The following is a 13,515-nucleotide window of genomic DNA, read 5'->3' on the forward strand; positions in this document are numbered from 1 at the left end:
GCCCGTGTGCCTCATTACTTTGAAATCTACGTAACCCAACACACACACCAATTTCCGTTTAGATTCCAAACTTCACATTCACCGGAGATTTATATATATTTAACGGAAAACTAACGGATGGTGGTAGGTATGGTTGCAGTAGACATCAGAAACATAACGGAAGCCTCCTCTGGCGACATTAACGTCGTCAATTCTCCACTCGCCATTAACCACTCGCTTACATTACCGGAGATTAAACCTCATCTCGTGTAAGCTTATTGACCCCTAGCTTCATTTAATTGTGTTTAGTGTAAATAAAACTTGATTTTAGGTTGTAATTACTGAATTAGACGGTTATTATGTTAATTTGCGGTTACGTACATTCGTTCTTATGTGATTTTTATGCGTTTTAATTGATTTTAGGTTTATTTGATTCTGAATCGGTTATTCGGTTCAATATTTAGACAGTTATTATGTTAGTTTGAGAACACGTTCATGCGTTTGTGGTGCCATTTTACTTGATTTTAGGTTAATTTGATTCTATGTTTATGATTCGTTTTAATGAAATCACTCTCAGTTCTGTTTTTGTTGTGATTAGATGGTTATTATGTTAATTTGCGGATTCGTTTATGTGTTTATGATGCGTTTTACTTGATTTTAGGTTAGTTTGGCTGTTAAATCGGTGGTGTAATGATTGAAATCTGTCTCAGTTCTGATTTTGTTCTAAATAGGCGGTTATTATGTTAATTTGCGGATTCAATTATGTGTTTTTATGTATTTTACTTGATTTTAGGTTAGTTTGGTTGTTAATTTGGTGATTCGAGTCAATGAAAATGATTGAAATCAGTCTCGGTTCTCAGTTCTGTTTAGTTTTAATTAGACAGTTATTTTGTTAATTTGTGGATTCGTTTATACGTTTATGATGAATTTTACATAGATTTTAGGTACATGTGATTGTTAATTGATGATTCGATTCAGTGAAATCAGTCTCGGTTCTATTTTGTTCAAATTCAATGGTTATTATGTTAGTTCTGATGCATCTAGGTTAATTTGATTGTTAATCAAATACTCGATGATTCGATTTATTGAATTTCCTCTCAGTTTTGTTTTTGTTTATACAGTTATTAGTTATTATGTTAATTTGTAGACACGTTCATGCATTCGGATGAATTCAACTTGATTCGAGCTTAATTTGATTACAAAACAAACGGAGAAAATTATTGTGTTTGTAACTGTGAGTTATTAACTTATTATGTTAATTAGGAGAAATGTCCGTGTATTTTGGAGATGTTTTAACTAGTTTCACGTCTGAATCGATCGTTACTAAAATGTGATGAGGATCGATTCACAGACGTTACAAACTAGTTAAATATCACTGGAATACACGGACATTATTCAATGAAGCTGAAACACATGTTATGTTAATTATTCAATGAAGCTGAAACACATGTTAATTATTCAATGCTTCCTTTTGTCAAACAAGTTGATAAAGTAACACACGTTTGCTGATTTTTATATTATAGTAATGAGGTTGCTTGCTGATGTTTCCATAACTATTTTATGTGAAAATGAATTGGTCAAAACAAATATAAAATATGCCTTTTTGGTCAACTGAATTGATAACACCAAACATATCTGCTGATATTTTATAGTAATTACTTAATTAATTAATTAATTAATTAATTAATTAATATAACGTGATTTGTTAATGTTCCCTCCAAATTTTTTATGTGGAAATGAGTTAGGTATAACAATTTTATGTTCAAATCATTTTGTGTCTCCTTAAGCCAAGTAAAGTGAAAAATCAGAAATTATGTGTCAAGAAAAAAAGGAACATACTTGACAATATCATTCTTAGTTCTGTTTTTGTTCTAGTTAGACAGGTATTATGTTAATTTGTGGATTCGTTCATGTGTTCTGATGCATATTGGAGCTTAATTTGATTACAAAACGAATGAAGGAAATAATCATTTTTGTAACTGAGAGTCATTAACTTATTATGTTAATTAGGAGAAATGTCAGAGCATTTTTGAGATGTTTTAACTAGTTTGATGTCTGAATGCATCGTTGTTCAGACACGGACGTTACAAACTAATTAAATATCTCCAAAATACATGGACATTAACGATCGCTGATAACATGATTAACATCCAATTTTTGATGAGGAAAATGAAGCTGAAACACATGTAAATTATTCAATGCTTCTTTTTGTCAAACAAATTAATAAAGTAACACACGTTTCATGTTTGTTGATTTTCCTATTATTGTAATGAGGTTGCTTGCTGATGTTTCCATAACTTTTTTATATGGAAATGAATTGGTCAAAACAAATATAATATATGCCTTTTTGGTCCACTCAATTGATAACACCTAACATACAATATTTTGTAGTAATTAATTGATTAATATTTAATATAGCTCATAGCTTGATTTTTAATGTTTCCTCCAAATATTTTATGTGGAAATAAATTAGAGAACAATTTTATATTGGAAACATTTCATGTTCCCTTGAGTCAAGTAAAATGATAGATCCAAATATATTTGTTCATAAAAAAGGGAACATACTTAACAATATTCTAGATTTATGAATTCCAGTATATTTAGTTTTATCTATTGTGTTTGATTGGATTTGACTTTGACTTTGACAGAGAGCTTTTTAAGGATCTGTTCAAGCACTGGTCAAATTTGGATGAATCACACTTCATTGCTGAAAAATTGTCTGGTGGCATTACAAACAAATGTGTGTATCTTTTATACTCTATCTATACATCAACATGTATGCTTGCCTGTGAATGTGTGTGTATTAATTATTATTTATTACTATATCTTTTACTGCAGTATATAAGGTATCTATAGAAGAAGAAAATGGGAATACGGTGCATGTGACAGTTAGAGTCTATGTTCCAAATACCGAATATGTTATAAATCGTGATAGGGAATTGAAGGTTAGTGTCTGAATCTTGATCTCCAAATGTATTTATACAAATTTACCGGTAAATAAAAATCAATCATCCATGTCTTATCTGTCTGGAACTGCTCTTTAAGTATATTATAATTTCAATATCATATCATGTAATTGTTGCATGTCAGCACATATGATCTTAAAAAGAGAGAAAATCAAGAAATGCAAGAGCTAGTTTGGTCTTATGGTCATAAAATTAAGTGTACTTTCTTTTCTTTTAACTCGAGTTGTCTTCAATGTAATTTTTGGAATATGTTACATATACTTAATTTTCACTTTGTAACTATTATTTACTGTCTTTCTGTATAGGCAATTGTTCACCTCTCGGCTGCTGGATTTGGTCCCAAATTACTAGGAACGTTTGATAACGGGATGGTGCAATCGTTTATACATGCTCGCACTCTAGATACGCCAGGTAAACATGTTAAATTGGTATAAAAGTTAATATTTTAGCAATTTCATAGTTCTGTAAGTTTGTAAGAAGTTAAGAACTATTATATGTGTTGTTTTTGGAATGCTGTCTTTAGGCATGTAAACGAACCGCATGGACATGTTTTGTTTATGTTTGCTCGTTAATAGTATAAATGAACGGTTCACGAACGTAAACGAACATGAATGAACTAATAACTGAACATAGATGAACGATTATAAATGAACATAACCGAGCAAACGCCAATTGAAAGTAAATGTGAATATTAATATATTGGGCCTAAAACTAACAGAACTAAACTAAATTGTAATTGATGATTTTTTAATTTGATAAAACCAGACAGAATTGTAATGGGCCTAACAATAAATGAATACATAAAGGAACAAACTTAAACATACGTAAACTAACGAACATAAATGAATGTAAAGGAACGAACAAACATAACTGAACGTAAATGCACGAACGAGGCATGCTCTTATTTTTTTTCGTGTAACTAAATCAACATGAAGTTTTGTTTATGTTCGTTCGTTTATTGAATAAGTGAACATCAACAGACTCCCGCCGAATGGTTCACAAATGGTTCACTGAATGCTTGGTTCGTTTAAATGCCTAATTGTTTTGATAAACAATGATAGTTGTGATTGCAAAACATTGTTTTAGATGCCTGTGAGGCTTGATGCACTATGCACATAACCATTTGAACTAGAGTCATTTATATTTTGTTATAGTTTTTAATTTCTATATATTTTACAGATATAAGAAAGCCTAAATTGGCTGCTGAAATTGCAAAACAACTTAAAAGTTTCCATCAAGTAGATATTCCTGGATCCAAGGAACCACAGCTGTGGAATGACATCTTTAGATTTTTAAAAAAAGGTATTTTTTTTTTCATTCTTATTAGTTCTTCCTGCAGTAAATCATTAATTAAGTGCCGAAATATCGAGTAAATTTTTTATTTTTAATTTTTTTTTCAATTACAGCATCCAATCTTACATTTGATGACCGTCAGAAGCAGAATATGTACAAGAAAATTTCCTTTACAGAAGTTGAGGCTGAAATTAACAATCTCAAGGTAATTTTATTTTATTACTATATTAGTTTCACAAGATCACTTTCTTTATTCTAAGTTAAAAAAAATCTCATTTTATACATTTTTTATGTTAAACTCCTTTAAATTTAAAAGAACCAGAGTTTATTCGTGTAGAAATGTTTGGTGATTTATGAGACAGGAATTGACAGGTCATCTTAATGCTCCAGTGGTGTTCGCTCATAACGACTTGCTTTCCGGGAATTTAATGTTGAATGATGATGAAGGTAAGTCAACAATCTTAAGCCCATTTAATGAAAATTTAGATTATATAAAAAAAATATTATAGTTGCAATATATCGTTATTTTTTATATTATTTTGGAACAGAAAAACTCTACTTCATAGATTTTGAATATGGATCGTATAGTTACCGAGGATTTGACATTGGAAATCACTTCAACGAATACGCAGGTTTTGAATGTGACTACACCTTGTAAGCCATCCTCTTTGTTCTTTGATGAAATGTCTAACGGGTCGGGTGGGGCAGGTTAAACGGGTCAAACACCATCCCAAATATATTTAAATGTAAACCTTTTTAATTGCTTAATTAATGAAGTTATAAATTATACAGTTACCCGTCAAAGGATGAACAATATCATTTCTTCAGGCATTACTTGAACCCTGATAAACCGGACGAGGTATGTAATACACGCGTGCTCTTTTAACGGGTAGTTTTTGTGCGGGTCAACGGGTCGGGCATGGTTGTGTTGACCAAACAACATTTACTTACTATGCTATTAAAATGCTATATAATTTGTTTGAATGAATCAATATAGAAGATTAAAATCATTTGAAAGTGAAGAACACTTTCGGAGAATGACGAAGATACCCTTTGATCCAGGTACCGGATAACGATCTTGAATCACTCTATGTTGAGACTACATGCTACATGCTGGCTTCACACTTGTATTGGGCTTTATGGGCTTTAATCCAGGTACTGGATAACGATCTTGAAGCACTTTATCGTTAAAGTGATGTTTGGGTGGGTTGATTGTTGAATGGGTTGGTTAAGACATCAAAATATGTTGGGTTGACCTGAAACATTTTCTGTTTCTAAATAAATATTTAGTTTTCAGATCAACATAATATATTTTAAAGTTTTTATTTCATCAAAAGTAATTCCTTTAACAGTTTTCCACATCAACTGATATCTTAAACTCGTTAAGGGTAAACTTGTCATTATACTAACTGAAATATGCATTGATTGTAGTCTAGAGGTGTCCATTTGGTTAGGAACCGATTAAACCGAAAACCAAACCGAATTCTTATTCGGTTTGGTTATGCAATTTGTTTAATTCGGTTTAACTAAATAATCGACTACCTGCGTTTATAAAAGTTTTTTTTTATTTTTATGACTATCTTCGGGTTTTGTACTTTTATTTTGGTTTTAGGTCTTAGGATATGCTAAAGAGTGTCATATTGCTTATAATCGGTTAAAAGTGGTTAGTTTGGTTTTTAGCCGAACAAACAGAATCAAATAACTCAAATAAACAGAAAATCAAACCAATGAACACCCCTAGATTGCACGTATCTTATAATTGTGTTTTTGTGTATTGTGGACAATAATCTTGGGACATTATTTTTCATTTGACCTGTTTGATCTGTTAACCCGTCTATCCTAGACTTTGAACACGTGTTTTAATATCATATCTTAACGGCTTGAATTATTACATGGCAGGCGAAAATGTCAGACATTGAAGAATTCAATTATCTTGAATATTTCTTCCCGAGATACAACGAATATAAGAGGCGAAAAAACGAGTGTTTCTCGTTGGCTAAATCTTGGCTAAATCTTACCTATCTCAATCTAAGACCATTTAGAATCTACCATCTATTTATCCTGACATTCAGATTTAAATCATTTAAAACCTTTTTAGGAAAATATATAATAAAAATGGGTTTTAAAACAATTTGAAGATGGTTGATTGTATACTTGATTGTAATCATGAACTCTATATTTGAACTCATTTATATGTTGCTTGTAATTGTGTGATACATTGTGAATCTAATGACAATAATTATATACTCTTTGTTAAATTGTATGTTTGTTGGGCTTTTATGATTAGTTATAACGATTTAAAACTATTAATATATTGAAGTTTTGTGACATTTTGCACCAGTATAACATGAAAATGTAAAAACGAGATACAATTGTTAGGTATGTATGAATAATCATGTTCGAGTCGAACATTTGTTGAAAAATCAAGAAAAGAAGTTGTACCGAGTATGGGCGAATTGATCGAGTCAGATTTCAATATCTATATTCTTAAAATGTCGACCACATATCTAAATCACACAACGAATAAGCAAGATGGGAAGATATAGGTCTCAATGAATTGATGGGCAACCAAACGAGTTAGAACTTCGATTTCAAGTCAAACATCAAGCTTACACATCAATGGACATTCAAGACATCAAACTTAAGACATTGATGTGTTTAAATTGAGTTTTGATCACTTAAAAACAAAAAGATATTTATAAAGCTTATATATATGTCTTTTATAAACTAATCTAGAATTTTATAAAATAATTTAAGTTGTATAAAATAAATATTATATTCTTTTAACGGAAAATTACTAAACTTTTTGACATCATATTTCATTCTAACAAGTATAATATTCGTTCAAAAACTTATTTGTATTGTTAAGCGATGATTAGGAAGAATTGCCGTATTGACTCTGTAACGGTGATCTACCCCCAAACTTGCACACCATCATGCTTGTCATATCATATGTGTTAGTCACATTATATGAGCCGTATGAGGTTATATGAGCTATACGATTTTTGCAAACTGCAAACCTGTCACACTATACAGGCCATATAAACGACCTGTATGACTTCTCACACAACACACCACCATCACATCAATCAATTTCAATAAAGTTATACAAGCCCATAACTCATCTCATACAACACCTTACACGGGTCCATTTGAACCATATCATAGACCATATAGGTCATACGACCCGTGTGATATGGCAAAAAATTCATATGCAGGTATGAAGTGTGTGTATAGCTCTATTCTTTTGTAATCAATCATACATCCAAACATAATGAGCATCTCAAATATTTGTACCAAAAGTTTGTGTATCATTGCATTCATATCATATATAAAATCCAGAGGCATATAACACCTATATATCAATTACTACGAACCTCGTATCATTTCTATCTGTTCTATCATAATCTGACCTGGGATTCTTTCGACTTCCTCAAATTTCTGTTCTGTTTTTCTAAAACAAAAGACGTCGACTGATTCAAGAAACACTCGTCTGTTCTGTTGTTAGTATCGTTTACTATGAATAATATGCACAAATGATTCTCAATCGATACGAAACATATCTGATGGTTGCTGCTGCTTCAATGTCCCAAGAACCATGTATGGCAGTATGACCATGCCTGCCATGAACAATGTGAACTGCAAAGAACCGAGAGCCGAATGTTAAGGGTAGTTTGGTAATTCACACTTTAAAGGAACAACTTCATATACACCCTCATAACTTTGCATAGTATCATACAGTATTACCCAATAAAAAAAATTATTACATCAAATTATACGCACTTTCAAATTTATGACATTTATACCCTTCCTTTAAAACTGGCATCAGAACATGAGAGTTTTTGAGAGTAAACAAAGAGAAGGGTATAATGGTCATACGATAATATTTATTTACAGAAACGAGAAAATATGAAATTTAAGTTTTTAGAATGGGTATATTTGATATCATTTTGTTTACATATGAAATTGCCCATTTTTCAAATTATGACCGTAACGAGTGATTGTGTTCGTTTACCACAAGTGGGAGAGTCAAGAAACTCCAAATTGGCCACAAAGCAAAACAGAACCTGCAAATGGATATGGAAAAAGAAAATAAAAATTAAAACTTGAAAAAAAAACATGCTCTTCTGTGTGTTTTGGAAGTCGTTAGGGGTAGTTTGGTAATTTTACATTTATCTTATAATCAGTTTAAATGCACATCCAAACACCATATTAGAGAGTTAGAGACATAAGGATACATAAATCTTACAAACAAAAAGATAAGAGTCCGACTGTTGTAAGATATGGTAGGGCGTCTATACTGGATAACTCCCACCTTTCACTTGATTTTCGGACACCAAATACTAACATACTTGTATACACGAAATAGGCGACATTTAAGCTGACACCAAATAACCCAAGATATAATGGTGTTCTGCATACAAGATATAAACAATAAGCCAAACAAACAAAAAAAAAACATGAAATATTTACCCTTTTGGTGAGATAAGCAGTTTAGGATTATTTGTTTCAATATGATTATTCTTGTTGGTTCAGAATTACAAAATTACCCTTTCGATGAAATAAGCCACTTAAAATTATGTGATTATCTTTATGCACTACACTATCATGAAAGGAAAAAATACAACTTCTTTAAATCAAGAATATTTCAAAAAAAAAAGTAGAATATCCCTTATTAGCTCTATCTTCTAGTTTCATTCTATATTATGTGCATCTAGGCCTGTAAATGAACCGAACAAACACGAACGAGATATGTTCGTGTTCGTTCGTTTTAACTTTAACTGAAAAAACGATCAAACACGAACAACTAAACAAACAGGGATTTCTTGTCCGTTAAGAATATGAAAGTGTCCGTGTTTGTTTATGTTCGTTCTTTAATGTATAAATGAACGGCTCACGAATGTAAACGAACGAACATAATTGAGCATGTATGAAGGAACATAACTTACGGAACATCAATTAAATGTAAATATGAACATTAATCTGTGGATTCTAACTTTTTTAACTAAAACAAATCGTAATAGATGATATATTAATTTCATAAAACCAAAATAAAACATAATGGACCTAAAAAAATAGATGGATATACAAACGAACTTAAACTGATGGACATAAATGAACGTAAACAAATGAACATAATAAATGAACACTCATGAACATAAACGAACGAGACATGTGTTCATGTTCGTTCATTTAACTAAATGAACAAAAAGTTTTGTTCATAAACGAACTTCCAGACAAACAATTCACAAACGGTTCACTTAACGTTCAGCTCGTTTACAGCCCTATGTGCATAACTTCACCAAAGAACCCATGACTCAATTTCTTTCAATTATCTTAAACATCAAATTAGAGTCCAAATTACATAAAACAACACTTTATTACAAAAAAAATCAAATTTGTTATAATCATTAACATAAGCACAAAAATACATCATACTTTTTGACAAAATACAACATAATCATATAAAAAACTAACCTTTTAATCCTGTCATCATGAATCAAGATGTTAATAAAGTTGGAATGCCAATCTCCCAAATATATTATAAAAACCGCGGAACCAAGCCAAATCACATTTTCTAAAACCTCAATCCATGTTCTCGTTTCAACAAATTTAGGCGGCGATTGAGCCCGAGGCGATTGAGTCCGAATTCTTGAACAAGCATCATCTTCAAGATCATCACCACTTGAACTTGCATACCCTTGACTATGCCTTTGCCTCATTAGTCCACCAGCAGTTGGTGTTCCACCAGACATTTTAATAATTTTAATATTTTAATTTCAATATTTTTATATAAAAGATAAAAATAAAAAATATCAATTTCACTGCTCCAAAAACTTAAAATTTACAAAATTGATGAAAATTTTATATAAAGATTGAAGCTTTAAAGCTAATGGAGCAGTATCAAAGGCATACTGAAACCCTAAAACTTAATTATCAAAAATCTTGAAATACAGAACAAATTTCAAGATTTTCAAGATTTTAACTCAATTTCAAAAACCCATGATCTTTGATAAAACCCATTATTAATTTCCTCAAATCTCAGCAAACCCACATCAAGAATTGATTAAATTAATAAAATTGGAATTAAATAATTAAAAATTAAAAACCCATTATCTGGGTGCTTTGTTGATGAAATCAATCAAAACAAAACAAAGCCCAGATGGGTTTTAACTTTTGTTTTTAGTATGATTGAAGCAGAGATTGATGTTATTTTAATGGAATTAAGGTGTGAAGAAGATCTTGGCAACGGCTGGTGGAAACAAGGAGGACGAGTTTGGCACAAAAGATTTGTTTTTTTTGTCTTGGGTTTTTTTTTCTTTTAATGCAAAAGATTATTATTATTATTATTATTTAAACGACCGACAAACAGATAATTGACTAGGTATTACGCATGGGGTGACCCAATGACAAAATGTTACCACCAGCTGAACCAACCTAGCCGTACAAAGCCTTGAGACGCCCCCAAGTTATCTCCAATTTCGAGAAAAAACCCACATGCCCAAAGGCTCATTGATGAAAAAACTCAGACGCTCTTACAGTGTTGTAAAACTCGGTCTAAGAGGTCGAGTACTCGGCGCTTAGGCACTCCTCGGCACTTCACTGCACAGCTTTTCTTTTCCAAGGTCAAAAAACTTTGAACGGCCCTAGGCGGTCCAACTCAGTCTTAACAAAAATTGACTTTTATTAAAAAAAACTCAGTTTCTCCAAGAGCCCACCACTGCTTTTTTTCCTTTCCACGCTAAGACGCAACATAATTCCAGTTCTAAACTCACAACCACCACTGTTATCATTCGATTCGAAGTTCTAAACTCGCAAACCTCTTATTTAAGCTCGATTGATGTATGTCTTTCATCAACTGAGACATGTTCTTGAACTAATATGTGCGTGCTATTGATTGTTTTTGTATTGTTCGTTTGTAATTTGTAGAATATTTAGTAAACTTTTGATTTTTGACATATATATAATTTCGAAAAATGAATTTCTTTATAAGATACCATGCCCGAGTACTCCCCGAGTACACCCGTCTAGACCGAGTACTCGCAACTCCTTAGTCGACCGCCTTGAGAGCGTCTAACGACTTTTGCAACCATGCGCCCTTAGGATCGAACCGGAGATCATAAAGATCTTGATCTCCTTCATTGAGCCACCCATGCTTCCCCAGAGTGTTGTTAGTGGGAATCGAACGTGAGTCTCCATTTAAAAACCCAAACTTCCAACCACTACATCACATTGGAAAAGACATTATTATTATTATTATTATTATTATTATTATTATTATTATTATTAGCGAACGAGCTTGTGGTAGTGATAAGGAAGAGGTTTGATATTTCATGTGACACAAGTTCGATTCCGGCACCCATAATTTAGTTGCGGCGGCACCATGTGATGATGAGAAACTAGGTGAGTAAATGTCATTCACTAGTTCGATCCTTGAACTAAACGAGTTTTATCTCACCGCACTGTCATACCTTCGGGCGAGTGTTCACAGGCATTGGCCTTAGGCTGGGGTTTTCCTTGAATCGAAAGGGGAGGTATATCCCAATGTGATAAATTTAACCAGTATCTCATTTAAGGGATTAATTGCCCGTTCAAAAAGTTATTATATATTATATTTCATTATTTTCTTTTGTTTTGTTGAGTCATAGATTTATATCTACATATGTGTCTATTATTTTTATTGAAAGATTATCTTTGTAATTAAATGTACAATTTAAATAATTGTGTTGTCTAATATCATGACTACAACACACATCTAAGGAGTTGACAACCAAGTTATTATTTTATTTAAGTAGAATAATTTGCAACTAAAAAACTTAGGAAATTCTATTCATATTCTGTCAATAAGTGAAATTATGTAAAATACATAGATGAATTTAAAACGAATAAAGAAACAACAAAATTACTTGTTACATTAGTTATATGATTACATAGTCACAATCAAATCATGTCTTGCGTTATATCAAATTATCAATTATCTTTTGGGTTTATAATACTCTCATTTTTGTTTAGCACTTATGAAAAGTATTGACGAAAAAATAGTATTTTTCTTTTAAATTGAATCAACACTATGACAACAAGTTATTTAGTCTTCAAAAGTTAGCGATGAGGCGTTCAACGACATTTTTCACCCATTTGAACTAGTTGTTATGGTTTTAATAGGTTTTTATTATAGCCATGTCCATTATCTCATAAGTAAATCACCAGCGGTTTCTCAAATAACAGGTGGAACTAGTCCGATTCAATCCAATTTAATGCGGTGTCAATCGTGTTTTGTTGGCGGGTTGACGAATTGATGAGTTTCGGGTTGGCGGGTTAGAGTGTTGAGACTCTTCAACCCTAACCCAACCCATATTTTTATTCGTGTCAGGTGTGTCGACCCATTTAAATTCGTGTCGTGTTCGGGTTGTGTTTCGGGTTAACCCATTTACGTTCATATACGAATATGAGTAATATTTATTTACTTAATAATAAATTAAATAATTAATTACTCTTATTTATATAAAACTTGTAAATAATTAATGATAAACGTAACTGTTTTTGTATATTTATCTCTTATTCCTAATTAATAAACTTGGGTTCACATATTTAGCTCAAGATAAGAACAAATGAATGAAAGTATACTGTTAAAACTAATTATAAAATGAAATTATTAGAAGTAAAAAGTAGATAAAGTAGTGTAAAAGAAAATTAGTTTTAATTTTAAAAATTAATTGATATATGATGTAGCAACTCGGACTTTTTAAATTATTATTTTTATTGAAAACCCCACCCGCTTCAATATTCGGGTTATTTCATTTACAAATATCGCGTTTATCGAGAAGATAAGCTATTATTATATTATTTTTTTTATTATTTATTTATATAAGATATATATATATATATATATATATATATATATATATATATATATATATATATATATATATATATTTTCTTACCTTGACAAAAACCACCCAAAAACCAAACTATAAGTCCAGATTGTTTCCCTCATCATATTACAAGGACTAAGATGCAAATTATAAGTTTCTCAATATCCTAACCCGTTTCTTAAAACCCAAACCCGTTTTCATGAAGACCCGGTTACAATTATGATTTCTTGGACCTCAATTCTCGCTACTAACTTGGAAATTGAATCAATCTTATGTTATACCTTCTATTCTCGGCCTAACCGACACACTAATTTGGTTAAATCGATCAAACACGATTCGTTTCTAATTATATTTCAGCCGACATCAAGATTGATCTTGTTATGCAAGTAAACGTCCATATAAAC

At 31.3% G+C, this 13,515-nt stretch overlaps 2 protein-coding genes across 2 annotated transcripts; one reads left to right on the forward strand and one right to left on the reverse strand.

Moving 5' to 3' along the window:
* Positions 1–67: 67 nt before the first annotated feature.
* LOC143588465 (putative ethanolamine kinase) lies at positions 68–6,501 on the forward strand. Its single transcript, XM_077069459.1, has 11 exons — positions 68–248; positions 2,628–2,719; positions 2,818–2,924; positions 3,251–3,356; positions 4,125–4,247; positions 4,352–4,443; positions 4,601–4,685; positions 4,787–4,892; positions 5,031–5,097; positions 5,301–5,393; positions 6,138–6,501. Exons 1-11 carry the CDS (start codon positions 118–120, stop codon positions 6,372–6,374), a joined length of 1,239 nt encoding a protein of 412 aa, XP_076925574.1. The 5' UTR covers positions 68–117; the 3' UTR covers positions 6,375–6,501.
* A 725-nt stretch (positions 6,502–7,226) lies between these two features.
* LOC143588473 (uncharacterized) lies at positions 7,227–10,525 on the reverse strand. Its single transcript, XM_077069467.1, has 4 exons — positions 9,717–10,525; positions 8,488–8,652; positions 8,254–8,305; positions 7,227–7,877 (listed from the first exon to the last, which is right to left on the reverse strand). Exons 1-4 carry the CDS (start codon positions 9,992–9,994, stop codon positions 7,782–7,784), a joined length of 591 nt encoding a protein of 196 aa, XP_076925582.1. The 5' UTR covers positions 9,995–10,525; the 3' UTR covers positions 7,227–7,781.
* Positions 10,526–13,515: the final 2,990 nt, after the last annotated feature.

Source organism: Bidens hawaiensis, unplaced genomic scaffold (assembly GCF_021521415.1).
Source record: "Bidens hawaiensis isolate Kalapana, Puna unplaced genomic scaffold, B.hawaiensis_p1.1 tig00001576_1, whole genome shotgun sequence".
NCBI classification, from domain to species: Eukaryota; Viridiplantae; Streptophyta; class Magnoliopsida; order Asterales; family Asteraceae; genus Bidens; species Bidens hawaiensis.